General features: G+C 45.1%; 1 protein-coding gene across 7 annotated transcripts in view; it reads left to right on the plus strand.

The window, feature by feature from the left end:
• The window catches only part of PNPLA7 (patatin like phospholipase domain containing 7), a 280,484-nt gene that overhangs the window by 254,080 nt on the left and 3,105 nt on the right, over positions 1 to 23,299 (plus strand). For all 7 annotated transcript variants that reach the window (XM_059715474.1, XM_059715475.1, XM_059715477.1 and 4 more), the window contains 4 exons: positions 1,005 to 1,153; positions 2,312 to 2,464; positions 6,632 to 6,742; positions 17,440 to 17,524. In XM_059715474.1, coding sequence (XP_059571457.1) covers positions 1,005 to 1,153; positions 2,312 to 2,464; positions 6,632 to 6,742; positions 17,440 to 17,524 — 498 coding nt within the window. The remainder of the gene's footprint in view (positions 1 to 1,004; positions 1,154 to 2,311; positions 2,465 to 6,631; positions 6,743 to 17,439; positions 17,525 to 23,299) is intronic.

Consider the following 23,299-nt stretch of genomic DNA (forward strand, 5'->3'; position numbering starts at 1 on the left):
CAGTCTTTATCTCAGTTTTGTCTTTTAGTATTTCCTTAAAATCCTGTTCCTTAAACTGAAAGGGTCTTGATTGCTGTGGCCAGGCCACTCTGCACCCCTACTCCAAGAAGTGTTGCCTCATCCTGTCACCATTACTAATCTCCTGCTGGTTTCCAAGTATACGCAGAATTTTCCTCTTGGCTTTTAAAGCTGTTTCTGGACTGAGTTCATCCTAACCTCTGACCTGTAGCTATTTCTGTACTTGTATGCAACTGCCAGCTGGTCATTCAGCCTTCACTTCTTCTGTGTCCCCTTGCATCTGCACCACTCCATCCATATAGCACTCTCTCCTGTCTTTTGAGCCACAGAATTAGTCCCAGTATTTTTTGCACTGTAGTGGCAGCGTACCCCAGCAAAAACATTCCCAAGCGTGCCCTGGATGCCTGTTCCTGCTTGCCCATTTCCAACCCGGAAATAGCACAGTGTGGCCACTGCAGGAGTGTCTTTGCTAGCTACCTGCAAGTATCCTGAAAACCAAAATCTCAAGAGCAGCCACTGGGGGACTCTTGGAGTGGTTTCACTGGTGCATCTTGGTGTGGAGTGGGAGCAGGGACTCAGGAATATTTTAGCTTGGGCATACTGATGCTGGCTCTAATGTATGCTTCATCTTTGTAAAAGTCCCCCAAGGCCTCTCTTCTAGTAATTACATTTACACTGGTGTTTCCAAGTGAGTTATTAGAATGAAGAAGGATTCTAGAGAGAGTTATGACTAAGTATTATACATCAATGTGAGGAACAGAATTAGAGTAGCACTATTTCCTGGTAAGTAATTCTCTCAAAATGTTTGTGCAAGTCTATAAAGGAAATGGTATGTAAATGAGACTGTTCCATTGTATTGTACTGTGCAGCCTGTTCAGATCCTTGGCAATACAAGGATTGCTGGTCTGCTACCTTGTAGCAGACAAGCAAGCACTGTAGAAGCATGGAAAGTTGGAAAATGATGATGTGGTTTTATAACCCAATAGCGGATGTTGCAAGATCCATGGGAGCAAAAGTGGTCATAGCAATCGATGTGGGTAGCCGTGATGAGACAGACCTCACCAACTATGGCGATTGTTTATCCGGCTGGTGGCTGCTGTGGAAGAGATGGAATCCCTTGGTTGAGAAAGTGAAGGTACCAAAAGCATGTGTTTGTGACAATTTCCAGAAAGCAGACAGGAACTGCTCATTGATTACCTAAGGAACAGGAATAGGAATTGATTGTCTGGTCTCTCGCACCTTGAGGCATAAGACGATGCCTGCGGGTGGTAGAGCGCTAGACAAAATCCCATCATGGAGGAAAATCCAATGCTGTGGAAAAATTCAATTGTCTGATGCTTGTGGAAGGAAATACAGAGCAGGGTAAGCTTGGTTTGGTAGGAGTAAAAGAACCTTTCATTGCTGAAATTAGTTTAACATAACAAGTCTTGATAAAGTTTAGATTTGACTGATTTACAAATTAAACCAAGTGTACCTTTGCCTAGTTCACTGCATTTCTATCCCAATGTTTCTGAATGGCTGACTACACAGTCTTTTGTACTGGGCAGTAATAATAATTGTAAGATGTTTATTTGCACAATAGGCTGCTTCAGCCATAATTTTCCTCATCAAGTGAAACTCAGCAAGCTCTGAGTTAATATTTATTTTCATCCATATTCCCCTAGGTGTTGTGCATGCCTGCTGTAATCCCCCATGATCTCCCACTTTAACAGTCCTCCTTCATTAAAAACCATTGTCTGTCTGAAGGTTACGTCCTTGTGAAGCCCATTAATGTTGCTCTTGGGTCCTCCATGGAACTATGCAGGGCACTGTATCTCTAGTGGGTTGAATGTGTTGCTTCTGGAGTACTGTGGGTTTCTCTGGGCCAGGAAGTAGGAGGCTTGGATAACGAATGCCACCCAACTCTTCCCTTAGGCAGTGTAAAGCACTGGCTGTAGATAAGCAAGCTGATTAATTGATAATCCCCTCCCTGAAAGAACTCTATGCCCCTTCTGCCTTTTAATCACCTTATTTCCCTGAAATTAAATGCTCAGTTCTGCCTGAACTGCAGATACATTCATTAGAAAAAAGTTGCTTCACTGCCATTGATGATAGAGTCTGACTGACTGACTGTCTGCAGAGTGCTCCTGGGAGACTCAGGAAGGTGTTGGGGTGTGAAGGCTTCTGCAGACTTGTCTAAGCTGTTGAGTGGACTTGATGGATGGCCCACTTCTGGCCACTGTTAATTCAGAGTATATTGTGCTAATGAAAGTTTTGTAATTCTTTTGATTTGGTGTCTGGGTCTGATTGGCAGGTGCTGAACATGGCAGAGATCCAGACGCGTCTTGCTTATGTGTGCTGTGTGCGGCAGCTGGAGATGGTCAAGAGCAGCGACTATTGCGAGTATATCCGACCACCCATTGACAGATACAGGACACTGGACTTTGGAAAGTTTGATGAAATCTGTGTAAGTGAATCCTGTTAAAGAAAGCCCTGATGTGCCACTCCTTCAAAGCATTCGAGTCTTGCAGTGATCTTAAATGTATCCCAAGGGTTAGCATTGACTTTTCATTTCTGAGCCACCCATTCTAAAGCATTAGAAGTCTCTTAGCACTTAGCTGTCTCTGTGTTATGTATTTCTGACAGCTGAGCAAAGAATTGACACTGAGTATTACCATGGGGAAAAAACCATGGTGATTGGTGTTGGATGAAAACCTAAATAATCATTTATCCTGATGTTTAGTCCCAGGAGCAGACTGCAATGTCCTTACTTCTTTTGCCAATTATTTTACTCTTTGTCCCATAAGTATTCGAAATCTGAACTGTTTTGGTCAGATTTGATTGGTCTCGTAAATCATGTGGTCATGGGCAACTGGTGCCTTCTGAGTCTGGGGAGGCACCAGTGGCCAGTTGCTGACCAGGGAAGGCCAATCACTGACCCCGAAAGCACCAACAGCAAAACTGGAGGTGCCACTGGTGCTTCTCTTAGCACCCACACTCCCTGGCTGGCACCAATCTCAGGGGGGCACTGGCCGGTGCTTCCCTCGGCACCCCCGCTCCCCAGCAAGTGAAGGCTAATCTCAGGAGATTACATGCCCCCCCACCCCGACCCTGTGTCCTCCCTATGCATTGCCTAGACATGTGGTATGGTTTCTCATCCTTGATTAATGAAGCTATCTTGTATAATCAGGTGGAAGATTTGAAGAAGTCTATAGGGAAGGCTATTCATTACTCAGAGGGAGCAGTTTTAAGGATGTCTGTGGCTCAGTTAACATTTCAACACTTCTGTTAATATTATATACCATCCATGGTTCCTTTGCACCTGATGGAAAATCTTCAGAACAATATACGAAAGTCAGTAGAAGGCTGTTATTAATGAAGGAATAGTATCAGCGTCACAGATCTTCAAGGGTTCAATTTTGTCTGTATTGGCCTATGATAAATCAGTATGGAAAGTTTTGATTCCAGCTGAAGTTTTTCAGGGTAAAATAATACATAATTTAAAAATTTGAACAAGGTGTCTTCTCTTTTCTCTAGTGTTTAACAACTTGGGTTCATTGTCACTGTGGTAGTACCATATTATTGAACTGTCCTGTTTTCCACCTACTGTAGTGCTGGCTGAATATAGTTGAGTGTTAGCTTTGTTTGTGCTGACCAACTGGGCACACTTGCTATGTTCATAATGATACCCTTTATTTTGTCTACTGCTCCGTCATTATTGGATGGCATGAAAACCTAGAGCTCAACTAACCAGCATGGTGAATAATGCTGCAGGCTGTTTCCTCAGTAGTTCTCCTAATGCTTCCATACACATTTGACAAGAGAGGTGGCATAATCAGTCTCTGAGGAATCCCATGTGAGAGGCCTGAGAGCCAAAGAACAATTGTCCCAAATCACTTTGTGGACTTCCTAGTGTGATCTGAGCACTCCATAGGTGCCTTGTGAGTGACTGCAGTTGTCCCAGTAACACTTCATGGACAGTAGTGTCACAGTGTCTTAAAACCAGAACAAATACTTCCTTGTTGCTAGGAAAAAATCTCAGCCCTGTGGTATCCATGCATTTCACATTCCCAAACCGAATAGAAAGCTTGACTGACCAGAACATAGGAAAACTGAGACAAGTACTGATATGCCAACCCCCATCTCACTGATCTTTCCCTAAGTGGCATTTTGAGAGTTGTTGAGATTCATCAGGCTCCAGTTTTAATTTTTTATCTGGATCTGTCTGGTGGCTTTCTCAAGGACATAAGGCATTCTGCTGGCCATGGGCAGACACTAATAATCTCCATCTTCCTTGGTCCTTTTCACAGCCAGTTGGAGAATAAATCTAGTGCATGAGCGGTGCGAACAATGAGACTAGAGAATGAGACTTGCTAATGCTCAGCAAAGCAAGTGTGGAGCCCCTTAAACCATTGTCCTCTCTCTCTGTAGAGGCAAATAGTTTAGCACCAGTTGAATAATTTAAAACCGAAAGCTGAAGTCTTCACAGTTAGAGAAGCTTGGGGCATTTGTACATATGTTTGTGCCGCAGCGCAAGGCACTTTTAAATGCTCCTGGTGCTGCGGTGCATGCTTTGTATAAATGGTGAAATGCATTGAAGGTTTCATAGTTTCATAGTACTTAGGGTCGGAAGGGACCTAAACAGATCATCAGGTCCGACCCCCTGCCCTGGGCAGGAACGGGTGCCGTGGTCATATCACCCCAGCCAAATATCTGTCCAGCCTTCTCTTGAAGACCCGAGTTGAAGTCTCTACTGTTCATGGTTATTTTCAGCCTTGTTGGCTATTCTCTCCCTCAGACCCTCTCCTCTGGTTGGTATTTCCCTTCCCAAGCAGCAGCTGCTAGCACAGTTCTGTGTTTTAGTTCAAAAGCGCACCACCATCATTTTCTCAGCGCTGACGTACATTTCGCCATTTATATAAGTGTATGCGATGCAGCGCCGGGTGTGTCAGCTCACGTACAGAGCAGACTCCATTAATCGCATCTGCTCCAACACACTGGATTTCTGGCACATCAGAGCAGACAAATGTATGTGTATAAATACCCTTGATTTCACTGAGCTGTCAGCCAAGTGGAACAGGCCTGCTGTACAAGATAGATCAGGTCCTGGGGTTGAGGTGCACATGTTGATTTTCATCCCCAGCAGGTTAGCTAACTGCCATCTTGCTTTGCCACTTGCAGAGAATCTGTAAGGCATAGTAACTTCAGTGGGTATATAGAAGCCAATGTATGAGCAATGAAAGACAAATTTTTATTTACTTATTTAGATTTATACAAAAAGTAAAATTGGGTACCTCCAAGGGTTTAGCTACCAAATCAGTACAGTTAACTAGTCAATAATACAGGTCACCTGTGATTCTTCTCACTTATTCCACATCCCATGAAAATAGTAAAGAGCTTGCCTGGAGTTTAGTTGTTCTAGGGGGATTCTGAACTGTTCTAATAAACCCAGAAGTAGGACGTTCAGAAGGCTTCCCGGTGTTCTCGTACAGAACTGCCTGATATCTCCCAGGCAACTTTAATCTCCAAAGCAGCTTTGTCTAAAAGGGTTTGCTCCGTTCTCAAGATGTCTCCCAATCTTAGACCACGAGAGGCAATGGTTTCTGTACATGAGAAGGGGAAGCTCTACTCTCTCCTCCCTCCACCAGTTCTCTTCTCTAGCCCTATTCCAAACACTTGACCAATGTGAGCATATGAGCTAGGAACTACTTGGGGCAGTCCAATAACAGCCATGGTTGTATGAAACTGAGTTCATGCTGAGATTTACTTTGACAGTGATAGAGCTGGGAGTAGGATTTTCAAAGCAAAAATTTCTGTTCAGTGGAAGCCAGGTCTTCAGAAAAAGACTGGAGCCATTTGTTTGTTTTCTCTTGTTTTTATGCTAACAACATCAGTGCCAAGCTCTCATTCCCAATGCAAATTATAATGATTGAGTTTTGAAATATTGGAAAATTAGATTAACGTATTAGAAGCCAGAAGTGCACTTTTAACGGTGTTATTGATGTCTGTGTATACTACCAGGATATTTGATCTTTAGAGTAAAGTTCTCATGTAAGAACAAGATTCTTCCCATGCTGCCTGCCTTGTGTGTATTTATGATTTACTTTCAGAAGACTTGGGACACCAGTGCCCGATAGTAATTCCTCTCTGTCAGATCTAGGCCAGCAGGGAGAAGCCTCAAATTAATCATCTTTACTGTCTTCTTTCCCAATAAAGAGATTTTTGTAGTAAAGATGTGGATTATGTAAACAAATCCACTCCTTACATTTTTGTTGGTGTCTCCTTGTGTACAGAATTATTTGATGTGCAGTCTGCACAGAGCTGCCCCCCTGTAAAAATAGGTGTGCTGGTGGCACCTATCATAACATACGGTATATTTAAAGGTGGAACAAGCTTCCAACTTAAAATAACAACTTGTTCCACTTAATCACCCCCTCCCAACCCTCATCAGAGCTCAATAATTAGAGCAACTAGGAGATGAAGCAGTAAGATGTTTCATTCTAAATCACAGTCCCAGAAGGTAGAGCTTTTTGTTTTTAGTCTGATTTGTAAAACAGGCGGCCTAGTGTTTATTATCATCCAGTTGTTTAAAGGTGCCTTCTTTTTTAAAATTCCTGACTCTTTTCCTTTTCAGGAAGTGGGATATCAGCATGGGAAGACGGTATTTAATGTCTGGTGCAGGAGTGGAGTTCTTGACAAGATGTTAAAAGACAGGGAGGAGATTTGCAAATCCAAAACTTCAGACGTAAGTGTTCAGTTTAAAAATCTTTGTCTTGTAGTTATGTGATGCTAGTCAGTGGCCAGTCCACAAGTGAGTAGAGCTATCTGTATAACAACCACAGCATGATAAAGGCAATCAAAAGGAAAGGATGCCTCATACGGTGCATCCAAACGAGCCTGCACGTGCCTCTTGTCATGTCTCAAAACAGTTTGAGATGCGGCAAGAGGCACTCTGGGAATAAAAACACATTCCCTGAGTGGCATATTGGCAACATGGGCTCAAAGTTTTGATACCTGGACATTCAGGTATGAAAAACCCCCACCAGAAAAAAGCAGGGGAGGGCACGGTCCAGTACTGTGCCCTGAAGCAACTGGAGGCTCGGGTCCTCCACAGAGATGCTCTGGTAGCCAGCCAGAGCATCTCTATGGCTGTCTCTTGCCCCAGTGCTGCAGTACCCTGCCTGTCCATGCAGGGGAAACAGCGATGCAGGCTGCTGCAACATGTCCACAGCTCACCCGTGGCAGCAGTGGCCATCGGGGCACTCAGAGCCTCCTGGCACAGCTCCACCACGTGGTGCGGGGCAGTGTGGCTTGGCCCCAGCCACTTGGCACCCAGTGCTGCTTGTGCCACATTGCGCCGGCCCAGCCTGGCACGGCACCATGACCCCCAGCCCAGCATGGCAGGGGGGATATGGGCTGTGCAGGGAGCTGGGGCCCTGCAGGGGGGGGCAGTCCATGTGCTGTTTGGGGGGGGCTGTGCCCTATGGGGGGGCAGGGAACCCACCCCTCCTGAGCACTTCCCCCCCATGCCCAGTCCCCCCACAATCCACCCACACCTACCCACACCCTTTCCCCCCCTCTCCTCTGGCAAACCCCACGTCCCCCCAGCACACACCCATTGTGCCCAGCTGCCAGACAGGATGAGACCTGCTGGCAGAAGCTGTGGCTGCAGGGGCAGCTGTCTCCACATTCTAGTTAGTGAAGGGGCCAGGGGGAGCACACACATGCACGCGCGACCCTCGCCATTTGTGGGGGATACGTTTTTGTATCCCCCATGAATGGTGAACTCTGCAAATAAGGCACTGCGTTCATGAACGCTGTTTGCGTTCATGAACTCAGTGCCCCCGGCAGCTGGGAGGGTGGGAGGGGCATGGCTGCAGTGGTGGCAGGAGTCCGGTGGCAGCAAGCGCAGAGCTCCCAAGTAGCTCATTTAAGTGTATTTAAGAAGCAGGTTTGGCATTTGCGAATATTCGACACCACGAATGCTAAACCCATGAATAGTGAGGGTTTCCTCTGTGTGTGTATGTAGTGTAGTGTAGTGGTCTTATGTTATATTATAGTGGTCTTTTGTTTTAATTGTGGAAGAACATGAGGTATTTTACTTTGGGAATTTTTTATCAGAGATTTTGCAGTTTTTAAATATGGACCACTGGAATTCCCGTTAGTGAGGCAAGTGGCAGGACCCAGGCAGAGGAGCCTGCTCAGGGCTGGCACCCAGGACGCAGCTGGATGTGGCTGACCTCCTGGCCACTTAGAGCCAGGAGGACATGCTTTGACAGTTCAGAGCAGGCCACCACACTGAGAACATCTTCTGGGCAATAGCTGCCCAGATGGCAGGGTGGCAGCACACATAGCAGTAGTGCCACACAAAGGCCAACTGTGCAGCCACAGGCCCCTGGCAGCTGGCCCAGAGGTGCAGTCCTCATCTGGGTCTGGCAGGGCCACATGCTGTCTCAGGTGGCATCAGGTCATAGCCAAGCAGCAGCCCCCACTGCCAGACAGCTGCAGTGGGTAGAGGGTGCAGGGAACTCTCAGTTAGGGCTGCTTTAGCAGTCCAACTGGCACAAAGGGGCTAGTGTCCCCATATACCAATTGGCCAGGTCCCAGAAGCTGTTGAGAGCAAGTAGCCCTGAGCTGCTTGCCAGGGCATCTTTTTATACTGCTGGGGCCAGCACAAGGCAGGTTTTTCTATTGGTGGTCTGGTCAAGAAGGCAGGCTCTAGCTCCCCCTGGCTGCAGATCCAGGAGGAGCTGGGCAGGGTTATTTTGCCCCAAGTGCCACAACTTGCCCCACACTAAAGTGCATGTCTGGGCATGTGCGCTGACTGCAAATTCCCAGTTCAAATTTGTGCCACTCCTATTTGAGATGCTGCAAGCGCATGTGTCTGCATGTGTGGATATGTCCATAGACGCTTACTTGATAGTCGCTTGATAGTGGTACCTGGTGAGTAACCCTTTTCCCCATCAAATACATTGGTGTTGAGCATTTGAAAAGCCTGGCTATCTTTCATATTTACTGCTGAGTTGTCATGAAAATAACATTAAGTGATTCTCAGACACTGCCAGAAATCTTGCATTATGCCCTTTCCGTAAGTGCATTTAGTTTAGTCTTGAAATACCTGCAAGACCTGTGTGGATAGGTGTGAGTCTATTTTGCCATTTGCTTTAGAGAAAAGAAGTAGCCGTCAAAAGCCCTGTGACAGCATGTGATATTGGCCTAGTTTAAAGTACAGAGCTTAAGCCACCATCTCTGCCTGTGCTGTGTGCTCATTTGAGTAGTTAAGGTTTAGACTGAGAGAATTTGGCTACTCCTGACAAATATAACAGTTCCTTAGCAGGAGACAGAAGGCAGGGTAGAATTGCACCTTATAGGCTGTCTGAATCAGAGATGCGTAAGTTTTCTGTGAGCTGTTGCTGCGCCGATTCAGTTAGTCCAGGGGTTTTCAACAGGGAATGCTTCTGATGGCCTCAGGGGTACTTGACAGCGGGCGGACCCCCTCGCCCCCAGTTGGTGATCAGCTGCTGGGGGACCCCCCACTCCCTGGTCTGGCCACTGCGGGACTCCTGCCTTTTTGACCAGCCACTGGGGGTACAATGACACAAAAAGGTTGAAAGCCCCTGAGTTAGTTAATAACATGCAACCCTACCCTACGTTCTGCTTGACTAAAGACTAAACAGGCTGCTAGTGTAGCTGAGTATTCATACTCCTATTGAGATTTTCATATAAAACAGGACAAAATGCCCCTATTCTATAGTTTAAAGGCTGAATTCACTCTCCAAATTTGGCTAAAAATTTAACTTCCTTTGAAGAGATTCTAAAAAAAATACCTATTAAAAGTTTTAAGAACATTTGTGAGAAAATATGTATAACACGTTTGCTCATTTTCTCTTCATCTTGGGCTCTTCTGTTTGAAAACTCAGTTTTTCCAAAATAGGTATATCAGTAGCAGTTGAAACAATAAGTGTTAAAGCTATAGATATGTTGTGTAGTAACAACAGTGAGTTTCAACAAAGACAGCCAGTGCATGTGAGAAATGACAGCTGAGACTTGCTACAGATCAGGGGGTTCATGACCAAGAATTTTCATTCTGGGAAGCAGGGTGATGAGAAGCAAAGTGGACAGGGCAGTGGTTTGGGTTTGTGGGGTGGGAGGAGGATGTGAACATGGACAGAATTGAAGAGGTGCAAAGTGAATGGAGGAATGGGAATGAGTGAAGTTACAAGGGATAGGAAGGAGTGAGCCAGAGATATGGAGTGAGCATAGAGGAGCTGAAATTTTTGGAGGCATGCTTAGTGAGCAAAAAGGGCATGTCTACACAGTGGCAGCAGCATGCTCTAGCTGGGACTGTCCCAAGCACAGCCTGCCTGCCTGCTCTTGCTAGCACGTTCCAAGAAGCTGCTCAAGGACACCCTTCTGGAGCTGCTTTTGAGACCTCTGGTGTACTCAAGAACACCTCCTTCAGATGACCCCAGAGTGACCTAACCATCATATTCCTGGGTTTGAAGTATGTCAGTGGAGATGGCTGGGTGAGGTATGCTTAGAGACATCCTAGCCAGAGCATTCAGCCACCACAGCATATATAGGCCCAAAGGGGAGGCAGAACAGCAGTAAAGCTTCCCTGTGGCTGACTGGGGCAGGATGTCCTTGTGTCCCAGAACATACTGGGAGTACTGCAGCAGCTCTCTTGTTCCACAGCTAATTTGTCCTAATACAGCCTCCAGGAAAACAGGTTCCTAGAAGAAAAAGAAGCCAAACTAGCTGATGACCCAGTTATAATAGCTGCTCCTCTGGTGGCCTGCATGCCAGAGGGGACCCCCAGTCTGTTGAACCTCACCAAGTCCATGGACTGGGATTCTCTCTAGTGTAAACTGTGATTGGAAAAAAAAATGGATGGAAAAAGGGAGGAGAGACACAGGATGGCTGTGGAGCAGGATTAACCAGTTATCCATGGGTTTCCAGCCTCACTGAAAAGCCCTACTTCTGTAAACCTTGTCAGCTGTTTGGCCCTCTCCCATCCACTGTAGTATTCAGACATACTCACTGACTCCTTTGCTTTATAGCCCTCATGTTGCTATAGACTCTGTAAGATTGTAGGTGATATTTTATTTACCTGAGCTCCAATTTAGGTTTGGTGTGATGTGTGCAGGGCAGTTGGTGGTGATCTGGAATTGCTTATGGAGTTGTTGTAGATCTGCAGAGTCTGAGATTGGTGTGAACCTAAAAAAGCACGTGTTGAAGCAGTTGTGAAGGTTAGTGATGAATTTGTACACTTAACATTGGTAGAAGTTACCCTTGAAAAAACCTTGCTTCTAAATTAACAAGGGGGTTTGAGTGAAAGATCGTTTCTACCTAGCCTGCAAGGAAATGGGGGGAAGACTGTGCCTGGGTACAGGTGACAGAGGGACATTGGGAAAGATCATTTTGTGATTTATGTTCTGGACAAAAAGGCTAAGGAGGACAGTGAATGAAGTGTGGAAATGAGCCCAGATATAAAGGGGCAGGAAGAATGATCAGGGTCTGACGTGGACATGGCAGAGCAAGGATTCTTGGAGCACAGAAATGTTGGGAGTGTTGTGAGATATTATGAGTCAGGGTTGACTGTTGAAATCATCTTACTTTAAAGAGAGAGTTTCATTGGTTGCGGGTGAGTGCTGTCTTAGTGGAGAGTCACAGAAACTGAAATAAATAAATGTGTATTTATATAAGACAGAATAATTTGTGTGTATCGCCATCTAACAGCATAACAGAATACCCTGCTTCACCTTCCAACTTCTGTACCTAGAGCTGATGGGATAGTACATCTTTGTTGCAATAGCAAATGCATTTTGAAGAGGTTTGCTTTTTTATGTACATCTTAATACATGCAAATGTTACCCTGTATCTGTCATCCACAGGACTATTTTAGTCGGATCATATTGTTTTCATTGGGTTTTATACAGGATACTGCACATTTACAACAAGCTACCCTGCTTTCTGTGATGGTTCAGTTGCTCTGGGGATCTAATGTCTGCACTTTTCCAAGGGGCTTTGCTCCTTTAGTCATGGCAGTGGCACCAGACATGGCTTGCATTTCTGTGTGCTTGCTTGTCCGGGACGTCAGCCAAACAGAAAGTGCTGATTGCTGGGACCCCAGGGTTATGAATATTATGGATTTACGGGAAAGGCTGAACAATTTAATTGAAACATGCTTGCTTTTTCACTCCCTTTGTGAGAACGACCAGCTCTACATATGCTCCAGTATTTTAAAAGTCCCACTGGAGCAGGGTTCAGTATTCTGAGGACCCCAAATACTGAAAAGCCTCTGAATTAATCAAGAAAAGCAAATTGGTTTGACATTTAATTTCTGTTCCTGCGAATCTTTTATACCAAAGAAATCGATTTGCTTCTACAGGCTTGTGGTGTGTTCTAAGAGTCCTTTAGACCAGTGCTTCTCAACCTTTTTTGTATCAGGACCAATTTGTAAACACTGATGGCCAGTCCCAACCCAGTAAATAGTCCAAATAGAAAACAGGCCCCTGGCCCTGCCAGTGCACCTCACTCCCAGCCCACAGCCCCCCACGCCCTCAGCCCTACTGGTGCCCCCCACTCCCAACCCACTGTCCCCCACCCTCAGCCACCAGCTCCCTAGTGTGTGTGGCATGGAGGGGGCATGGAGTGCACAGATCTGTGCACTCACAGTGGGCACTGGCCTGCAGCCTGGCTGGACCAGCATGGGCAGAAGCCACCTCTGCAGACCAGCAGGTGGGACCCAGCATAGGAGAATGGAGCAGGGCAGTGAGACTTGCTGCTGCTGCTGCCCCCAGATCCCTACACCAGCTGCACCGTAAGCACTGTGAGAAGTAACAGATGGGAGACATGCTGCTCTCACCTCATCCCTCCACCAGCCATTTGTGCATTGGGCTGTGGCTCTACCCTGCTGCCATAGCCTGGCTGCTACCAACGCTGCTCCCCTCAGGCCACCCATGCTGCCTCCCATCCCACCTCCCCTTGGCGGAGTGGTGGTGGCAGTGGCAGGGTCACAGTGGTGGGGTAGAGCTGCGGCCCAGTGTGCAAGTGTCTGGCGTCAGGAGAAGGTGAGGGTGGCGCACCCTCTACCCCCATTCATTACTCTTTGTGCTGCTGGCGACACAGCTGGCATGGGGTCTTGGTGGCGACAACAGCAATGAGTCTCTGCCCCGCTCCTGCACTGACTCCTACCTGCTGGGTCATGAAGATGGCTCCTGCTTATACCCATCCAGCCAAGCTGCAGCCCCATGCCTGCTGTGGGTGCACAAATCTGGGGGGGGGACACATGCCCCCCATACCCTCCCGACCCGTTGCCTATGCCCCACCCCGCCCCTTAAAGGAGAAAATCCATGTTTTTATGTGACAAATCCAAATCCCTGTTTACTAGTATTCAATGTTAACATATGGTGACATGCAAGCAGAATCTATTTTTTCAATAATGTATGCAAAATATGATCCATTTTTGAAGTTTGTTCATGACCCTTTCATATAGTCTTGTGACCCACAGGTTGAGAATTGCTACTTTAGAATAACCTACACGTTATAAACTCTTTGCAAACTTTCAGGTTTCAGTTAATTTATATTGGGCCTTTCATTAACCAAGTTGCCAACCTGTGAGTGTGTCTGTACAGCTGCAAGGCAGCTTTCTGCAGATGTGCTTCTCGGTACGTGAGCTCTGGAACCCGAGGCAGTATCGTGTATTAGTGGGATGCTCTGCCTGTGCTAATTAGCTCTCCTGAATAAAACAAGGCTTATTATACATATGGAAAACTGCACTAGTGCAGCTATACTGCTTCCAGTTGCTGAGCTAGCTCAGTTATCCCTATATAGCACTGCAGAGAGTTACTGTATAAATACCCTGACCCACATCTAGGGCAGGATAGAGTAGCTGTTTACAGCATACAGACGACTCCATTACCTATCCCTGTAGCACAGAACAATCCAGTACTCTCTATTGGTTCTTTTCGGGGCCCTGCTATGTGAGGATGATGTTCCTGATCAAAGATGAATATTAAACAGACTCTTCAGTCTCTGTAGTAATCTCCATTTTTGTCCTCTTTCCTTTATGAAAAAAATACGCCTAGAAAATGTATTTTTCCCCTCAAGGGATATATTACTAGCAAGAGGGATTAAGGAATGCATCAAATAAATTGGAGATGACCCCTTGCCCCCTATAATTGTGACAGGAATATGATATTTTTTTTTAGGTCAGTGTTAATGTTCCAGTGCTTCCTCCCACCATTTTATGTCCTTTTCAGGGAAGCACTGAATAAAAACTCATGGTGTGGATGATATTCTGGTCTTCCAACATGTGCGCTCAGGCTTCAGATGGGACACTAAGCAATCACATCTCAGCTGGGTTAATCAGAGACTTTCAAAAAGATCAGTGGGGCCTGTTTGAGCCTATGTGGCCAATTGTCGTGGTGTGGTTAAGATCCAATAGCTTCTGCAGCCAACAACGTACAAGAGAGAGGTGGACCTAGCATTGTATCTGCATATCTTTAACTTCCCAGTAAGAATGATCAGATAAGCTATTTAAAGCTGGGTTGATGGACATAGGTGGTGGCAGGCTGGGGCTAATGTGGCTTAGGCTCCCAAACTAATTTTGCAGCAGATGGCACTGCTGTCCCGCAGCACCACCGCCATGCCCTGCCGCTGCAGTGCCATGCCCAGTGCCCCTGCTGCATGTTTCTCCGCCACCGCTGCATGTGGCACCAGCATGCGCCGGCCCTGCGGGAGGCAGGGCTGGGGGTCAGCTTTCCCAAATAATATTTTCTCTCGCCGTAGCTTTTGATGGGTAGTGTGTCCTTCAGCCTGTATCCAGAGTGAGGTTGAAACTTGTGCTTCGGGATCCATATTGAGACACCTTAACTATTCTGACATCACTATATATTGATTCTTCTACCCATTATAAACTAATAGATACTTGGGAAGGTGCTTTCTCCTTGGACTGTTTCTCAGAAACAGTTGAAACATTTTGGTGGATATTTTTCCAAAAAACTTCACCTGGGGCAGGCACCTGGTATGGAAAATTTCAGCACATTGGTTATATTTTTGCAAAGCCCAAAGAAGGGAAAATGTTGTCTTATCATGGGAAGCATTGAGCTGCCTTAAGAGACGGTTTTAGCAAACCTGCCTATAAGAATAGATATTCAATGATACCAAAGGAATAAAAATTATCTGTCTTTAGCCTGCTCCTACCCAGGTTCTGTAATGGATATTCTACCAAAAGGAATTTCTTCATGCATCCAAGATATCCCCAGTGTCCTTTGAATTATGTGAGAGCAAGATAAAACTATTCCTCAGCTTTTAGCAGTTTCTGGATGTTGATTAGAAGTGAGGAGAGCACCTGGTAAATATTGTGTTTACATTATAATCATGCCAAAGACCTTGATTACAACATACCTGTTTCCTAATCTGGTTACAGTCAAGGTCCATAGAACGGAATGAACTTAAACTTGGTTTTACTTCCAAGTTAAGTATATGTCTACATACTAGCCATTGCAGTTGGTGTAGACAGCCTGAGCTACCTTTGAGGTAAGTAGCCATGTAGCCAGAGTAGTATGGAGCTCTGTGCCGAACTCATTACTCCCCAGCCATACTGCTAGCATTGTTCAAGCTGGCCACTGCAAAACTATGCCTATCCAATATGCTTTTGCAGCACTGAGTACAGTGTCTATATGGACTCCAAACCTTATATAGACTCTGACGTAGCTGTTTGTTTTGTAGACAGGAACTTTAGAAGCAGTGTTGAAGAATTACTGACCTGAAAACTGTAATGAGTTGTTCCTAGTTTCACATATATCTGCAGACGATGATTAAACTTCACACCAGAGATCTGACAAAACCTGGTTTTCAGGCTTAGTGTCTGATTTTATATAAATTTTAATCATGCTAAGAAATTAATTCTATGAAATTATCCAGCAGGGTGACTGAGTGAGCCTCCTGTCCTAGAGGATTAAAATACTCTTAGAATAAGACCTTTTCTGAGTTATGGGTTACTTTTAACAAGTGTCCTGTATTGTTAAAAATATTTCCAACTTACCAGATAAATTTAAGGGTGTGTCAGTTTTCATAGATTTCATAGACATTAGGGCTGGAAGAGACCTCATAAGATCTTTGGGTGCAGCCCCCTGCCCAAGGGGCAGGAAGTCAGCTAGGGTCAAAGGGTCCCAGTAAGAGAAACATCCAAATGTTTCTTAAAAGTGTCCAGACTAGGTGCTTGCACCATCACTGGAGGGAGTCTATTCCAGGCCTTGGGGGTTCAGACAGTAAAGAAGTTTTTCCTGTTGTTCAGCCTAAAACGGTCTTGCAGGAGTTTGTGACCACTGGACCTTGTCATCCCCTGAGGTGCTCTGGTGAACAGGTGTTCCCCCAGATCCTGATGCACATCCCTTATGTACTCATAGCAGGGGTGGGCAAAGTGCGGCCTGCAGGCTGGATGTGGCCTGCCGGGCCATTGTATCTGGCCTGCGGGGCCCCTAAAAAATTTAGAGAAGCAATATTTATCTGCCCCTGGCTGCCTATCATGTGGCCCTTGATGGCTTGCCAAAACTCAGTAAGCGGCCCTCCTTCCAAAATAATTGCCCGCCGCGACTTACAGGCTGCCACCAAGTCACCCCAGACAGTGAATGCCATAAGAGTGCCCCAATTATAAGCATGTTTTCCTGTGCATAACAGTCTTTAAGGGTTGTTACTTCTTCAAGCTGATAGTTTCACCATATACTTCATGGTATTGTGCTAATTGAACTTTTGTCAGCTTTTTGTTAACTTGCCTTTGTTAACTCGCAGAGTGCTCATGGTCTTCAGTGGAGCCATCCACACTAGTGAACATGATCAGTAATATTTGTTCTGCCATACAAAGCCATAGTTAAAAGAGCAAAGAATGATTCATGGGGTCCCTAGCTGGCATGTACACTTGGAGATATTTAAACAGTTCTTCCCTCCTGTGCTGGAACCTGAAGATTTAAAGGGGATATGGCCATAGCAACACTTCAGGCTTCAGCAACACAAAGGCGCATCAGGATCTGAGAGAGAGAGAATATCAAACCTTGTTTTCTGTTTGGTGATTCCCTATTCCTCCTCTTTGATGTCTGTTCCAAAACCGATTCAGAATTCCAAAACTGATGGAAAAATCTAAGTAGTATTTAAGACAGCATCATTTAAACAGTTGAGAAAAAAGGGTGTATGTGCACATGGCCCCAGCAGGAATGGCTGTATAAAACCCAGGCACCAATCACCCAAGCCTGGGATCCTGCAGGAATGATCATTTTAAAGAAGAATTGGTAGTGTGGTAAATAACTGTCTCTTTCCATAGCTAATTTTCATTTTTTGTAGCTTTCTGTCTGATGTTTTAATATCACTTTAATCCACTAAGGTATTCTCTTTATTCCTAGAACTGTATTTGAATTCTGTATTTTTTGCATTGCATTTCAGATTGTGACCTGTACCAGTACCTCTTTCACTGACTTGGCAGAAATTGTGTCCCGAATTGAGCCAGTAAAAGCAGCTTTGGTAGATGGTGAGTTGGATCATCAAGCCCGTTTTATGAAAGAGGACACAACTTTCCTGATCAGGTGTACTGCTGCAGCTTTGGGACCATTCATGCTTCTTTCTCTTCACTTCCAGTTCAAGAAACACTCTAGACTCATCTTGTATCATTGTTTTGTTCTTGTATGAATCCCATTAAGAAATCCTCCCTTATCGTTATGCTCAGCTTGAGTATCTTGTCCTGTAGAAACTTAGGCGTTCGTAATAAGATGTGCTGAATACATCTGAGTCTACCTTTTCTTGCTTCCACCATGCCTTGAGCCGACCCATTTATTATAGGGGAGGCTACAGAAATGCACCCTCTTATGTTCTTTTAGGGCATTTATAAATATGCTCCAGGAGTGTGGGGGGTGAGCGCAGGGGGAGTGCTTTAATTATAGTGACTCCTAGAGAGCTGCTCTGATCAAAGCTCCCATAGCCTCGTGTATCAGCTTCCCCATGCTGAAAAATGGTGGCGGGGGTACTTTAAATAAGCTCGTTCAATGCTTTAGTTAAAGCACCCCCACTGGCATTTTTAAGTGCAGGAACGCTGATACATGTGGCGCTAGAGTCTGCTGGTGTGTGGTAATTGCCACGCTCCAGCAGACTCAATTAATTGAGTCTGCTTCAACACTCTGTAATTACAATGCATTGGAGCAGCCTCATTGCACATGTGTAGGCACCCTTAGATTTATGCCAGGGTAACGTTTAAGAAAGTGATGTTGGCATCCCCTATACATGAACATTTTTTCCCAGTGCCTTATTTCTCCCTTTCCTGCACTTCAGTATGTTATCAGTGGCAGCTTCAAGCATTTCATATTTCCCATTTCCTCTCAAGAAGCCCAGCTTTGATGTTCAGAGCTGGCTGGAAGCAGTTGAAAAATAATATTGTAATGGCTGCTATGGTTTGGGCAAACAAGTATTGTACTCCAGTATCTAATGCATTGCTTCATGAAACACTTTTAAAAGGCCCAGGACTGTTTGCTGTAAGGCAGGGGTCAGCAACATGGCCTGTGGGCCACATCTAGTCGTGGAGCTGTGGGTTCTGGCCTGCACAGCTCAAAGGCTTTATGTGTGACCACACCTGCCTTGGAGCTAAGCAGTGAGAGCTGTGCCAGGACCACGCAACTCAACTGAGCCCCTGCTGCTGCCTCTGCAGCCTTTTTCCCCTGTTCCCTATTGTCCCTGGCTGCAGTGTGGGTGCAGCTTCCAGCCACTGGGGAGCTGTGCTGAGACCAAGCAGCTGGATGCTGTATCCACACTGGTGCTGCTTCTCTGCCCACTCCCCTTTCCCCAGCTGCAGTGCAGTAGCAGCCACAGCAAGAGCATGGCTTTCAGTTGCCTGGCCCCAGCGCAGCTCCCACTGGATGGAACCTGCTCCTGCACCCCACCCAGGGAGTGGGGAACTGGGAGTAGGTGTGATGACATGGGCACAGCACCCAATTGCTTGGCACAAGTGCAGGGAAGACCACCCCGCCCCCCCACTGCTGATATGCCAAAGAAACCCCCCAGCCTTTGTGGGACCAGAGCCAGGTTGTTCTGGCCTGCAGCATGAAAAAGTTGATGGCTGCTGCCTGTTTGATTTCTTCCATATGCCATAAGGAATCAACCCAAAGGATGGCTGATAGTAGCAAATGTAGCTGTTCAGTTCTAAAATCCACAAGCACCTTGTGCACGTTTACACTTCCATCGACAATCACTCACCTAAGTCCTGTCCTGCAAAGGACAATCTGCAGTTAGAGCAGGGGCGGGCAAAATGCGGCCCATGGACCAGATGCGGCCCGCCAGGCCATTCTATCCAGCCTGTGGGGCCCCTACAAATGTAGAAAATTAATATTTATCTGCCCCTGGCTGCCTGTCATGTTGCCCTCAATGGCTTGCCAAAACTCAGTAGGCAGCCCTCCGCCTGAAATAATTGCCCACCCCTGAGTTAGAGCCTGTTACCGCTGCCCCACTCCACCCTCAGCCCCCCCATCTGCAATTGTGTCTCTCTGAGAGACCCGTGCAGCTATTTGTAATGGTAATTCCAATCATGTGCTTTACCAAGAAATTATTAATCAAATATATTTGAATAGCCATTAAGAATAGGAACAAAAGGTTCTGCATAACATGGTTATTGGCAGCATCAGTATTCAAGCCTGTTGTAATATAATTGTTTTACTGCAGCCACCTGTCCCCTGTTACACTTTTTGCTTACTTGCCCTCATTACTAGGATACATCTCCTGATGTGTGAACCCAATTAACACAGGGTAAGCAATAAATTGATAACAAATCCCATGAGTAGATTTACCACATTTGGACCTTTGTTGGTTCTTGCTCTTGCTGAGCTGTGCTGCAAGAGGACTAGGGGCCTGAGAGGGGCCAACACCTCTGCCAATGTGCCATGCTCAGGAGATCACCCAGATTGTCAACAGTGATGTTAACAAGTCTGATTTTTGCCTTGACATCTCCTCTTTTTTTGTGCTCTTAAGGCTTCTCTTCTATCTGTAGTCATTCTTATAGTGCTTGGTTATTAGAGGAGCCAAAGTCAGTGCAGGGCATATTGAGAAGCCAAGTAGGTATTTAAATCCAAAGACGGTTGGGGGGAAGGAAGACCTTTGAGGCTTTAAGCACTTTTAACTGTATTTGGTACATTAATACTTTTCTTCTTCCTTTCTGTGACAACAGTGGAACTGTACATACACCACCCAGGCTTCTCCATCAGTTATCAGTGGGGCAGAAGACAGCTCAAAAGAGTGTTACAGCATACAGTTGAGAATGCTTAATGTTCTTGTAGCCACTTGACCAGCCTAAACAGCTTAGCTTAAGCAGTAAAGTAATGTGGTCTTTGAGCTGCAATAAAGATGTAGAATAAAACCCCTCAAGGGAAGTAGTTAGTTATTGGGCCTATGTAGCAGTCTCTGGGTCTGCTTTAAACAAAAAGTATTTATAATTATATATTGAGGGAAACAGCCAGATCCCAGGTCTTATATCAAGTGCTCATACCCAGAGAATCTTGTACCTTCACATCCCTGATGTGTTGATAGAGCATTAACAAAATCTAAAAGAATCATCAAGGTGGCTCTTTAGTTCCATGAGTAACATATGATTTTATTATTGTGAACATGCCACCGTGCCTCTCCCACTGCTGGCTGTTACAGTTCACCATTTGTCAGGAATAACATCTCATCCGTTGGCTCTTTGATGCAGGAACCTCACTTTTCTTTTGGTTCTAGGAAAGATGTTACCCACTGTTGAATGCAGTAGAAATAAAGCCTCTGGGAATTACCATGTCAGAATAGAGCAGTGGTCCATATGATCACTTTCCTGTCTTCAACAGTGCCTGTTGCCCCTTGATTTGTTTTATTTCTTTCTGAACCACAGTGGTCATGTATAGGTACAACACCCAGCACAGTGGGACCCTGTTCCTACTTGTAGCTCATGTAAGATAAATAATATGAGCGATCACAGTAACATACAAGGCCTTTTTAAAGTTAGTTGTATGTTTGATTTTAACCAAGAATATATTTGAGTTGTACATTTTTAAGATATTATTTTCTATTGTTAATTACTAATCATGTGAGTTTCCAAATCCAGCCATTCTTCCTTGTGATTTACCAAAGACCTCCTTTGTAATGACATACATGATTCTTGGAATGATCATGGAAAAACAATGGCCATGTGTTTTTCATACCACACTTTTCTAACAGTTGGTTATAGCCATTTTGTTAGAATAAAATGCTAAAGAACAGAATGTACTGTTGTCTCCAGAATGGAGCAGATGCTATTGACTGTTCCACAATAGGCAGTACTTAAGTAATCAGTGAATTCATTTGAAGCATAAGCTCTGCTCCTCGCTGTCATGCTGAAAAACAGACATTTTGTCTTGTTTATTATACGAATCTTCTATCGCCCTGATACGCAGGCTAGTGTAGGCTACATTTGAAACGTCTGTTAGGATCACTAATCCTGATGCATTATGGGATCTCAGTTAATACTACTGCATAACAGTGAGCCTCACCATCCACAGTGGCCTTAACATTTCCATTTGTGCAAAATTGTTCAGTGCTTATAAATAGATTCCATCCCAAATCTTTCTGAGCTGTCTCCTACCTCACAGCAGCTGGGCATAAGCCGCTTCTCATCATTAACTGTATACACTTAACTTAAAGCCACAGCTGCTATACCAGGGTCAGTCTGAGAGTACACATTCTGTATTTAGATCCTGAGCTGAGCTGACTCCTCATTGAAGTCAGGAAGATTTTGCATGGGCTTGTGGCTCAGCTTGCATGATACTCATTGAAAGGTCAAGGCCTTTGGGCCTAAAGAAGTCTCAATTAAGATGGCAATATTCTGTAAATGATGTGGAGGGAGTGGGAATTGGTGGATTAGAGCAGAAATGCTAGCGTCATAGAAGCTTTAAAAAACACTGAAGAAGTCAAGTATTGCTGGTATTTTGAACCCTAGTAACCTTTGTTTTCCTCTAGCTTTGCTGTAGACAACAAATGCAAGGCCTGTTCTACAGAGCATATGAATACATAGGAGAACGTCCTTCTAGCAGACCCCTGCAATCTCAGCATATTTTTGGACTAACAGCACAAGTTCAACTCTAGGTTCATTTACAGGTTTTAATTCAAAAGAAGAATTGGCAGGATATCGAAAGCATGATGCTTAAGTGAGAGTCAGCAGGGAGGTCAGGGACCAGTTCAGACACTTGTATGTACTATACAAAAGCTAAATGATTAGATTGCATCTTTCTTTGTATTGGCGGATACTGGGGTAATACTACATAATACATACAGTCTTCAGGTAACAAAGTGGTATGGTCATTGGCTAAGGATGTTGCTAGCACAAACTCTTAAATTTAGAGTTGAGTTTCTTGGACCAGGTGAAATGTCCCAGAGCTCTGTGGGAGTTTGAGTGGGGGGGCTAAGCAGCTGACAAGAGTAGGGGCCTAGTAAGTTGAGTCCCTTTGTCAGAGAACCAGGCAGTAGCTCCTGTCATACCCAACTTTATAACTGGTGCTGGGGGTTACCTGATTAGCATTCAAAGGGTGAGCCATACCACAGAACTAGGAAAGGAGGTTGAAGGAGCAATTACAGAGTGTTTTATAAAACACCCACACAACTGTATGGACAATTCAGCATGGTTTCCAAGAGGGGAGAATGAAACCACCCTAATCTATTACATTCTCTGAAGTTGTTGACAGATTAGCAAGCACAGAAGAACTGTTGCAAAGCACTTATATCAACTTCTAAAGAGTTTTTCTGCAGAGTCTCATGGGAGGCTATTAAAGCAACTAAGAAGATCACACGCTGGCTGAGAGAGAGAAAAAACAAGTTTGGGCGTAAATGGTCAATTGCCAACACTGTAAAAGAGAACATTATAGTTCCTAAAGTTCTGTCCTTGGTCTGGGCTTCACATTACTCGGAGGCATTGTTAGAGGCAGCTTGGAGACTTGTTCTGACCTAAATTGGCTCCATAAATACACATCTTTTGAGATCCCAACAAGAACTGGGCTGAAGAAAGACTGGTGGGTCTTTTTCAAACTCAGTCCTTAGAAGGATGTTAAAATGGGTTGCTACTCACAGTGGGCTGTCTAGATCTTCACAGCATTGTTCCTCTCCTTGTTTGTGTGCTAATGCCAACTTTGTTATTATCATTGGATTTGGCAGCAAACACCCTACTGGGATGGATCGCTCGGATACACATTGCTGTAAGCCAGTGGTTCTCAAAGTATAGCCCGTGGGCTGGATATGACCCATAAAGCAGTCATCCAGCCCATGG

The sequence above is a fragment of the Alligator mississippiensis genome, chromosome 12 (genome assembly GCF_030867095.1).
Source record: "Alligator mississippiensis isolate rAllMis1 chromosome 12, rAllMis1, whole genome shotgun sequence".
Classification (NCBI taxonomy): domain Eukaryota; kingdom Metazoa; phylum Chordata; order Crocodylia; family Alligatoridae; genus Alligator; species Alligator mississippiensis.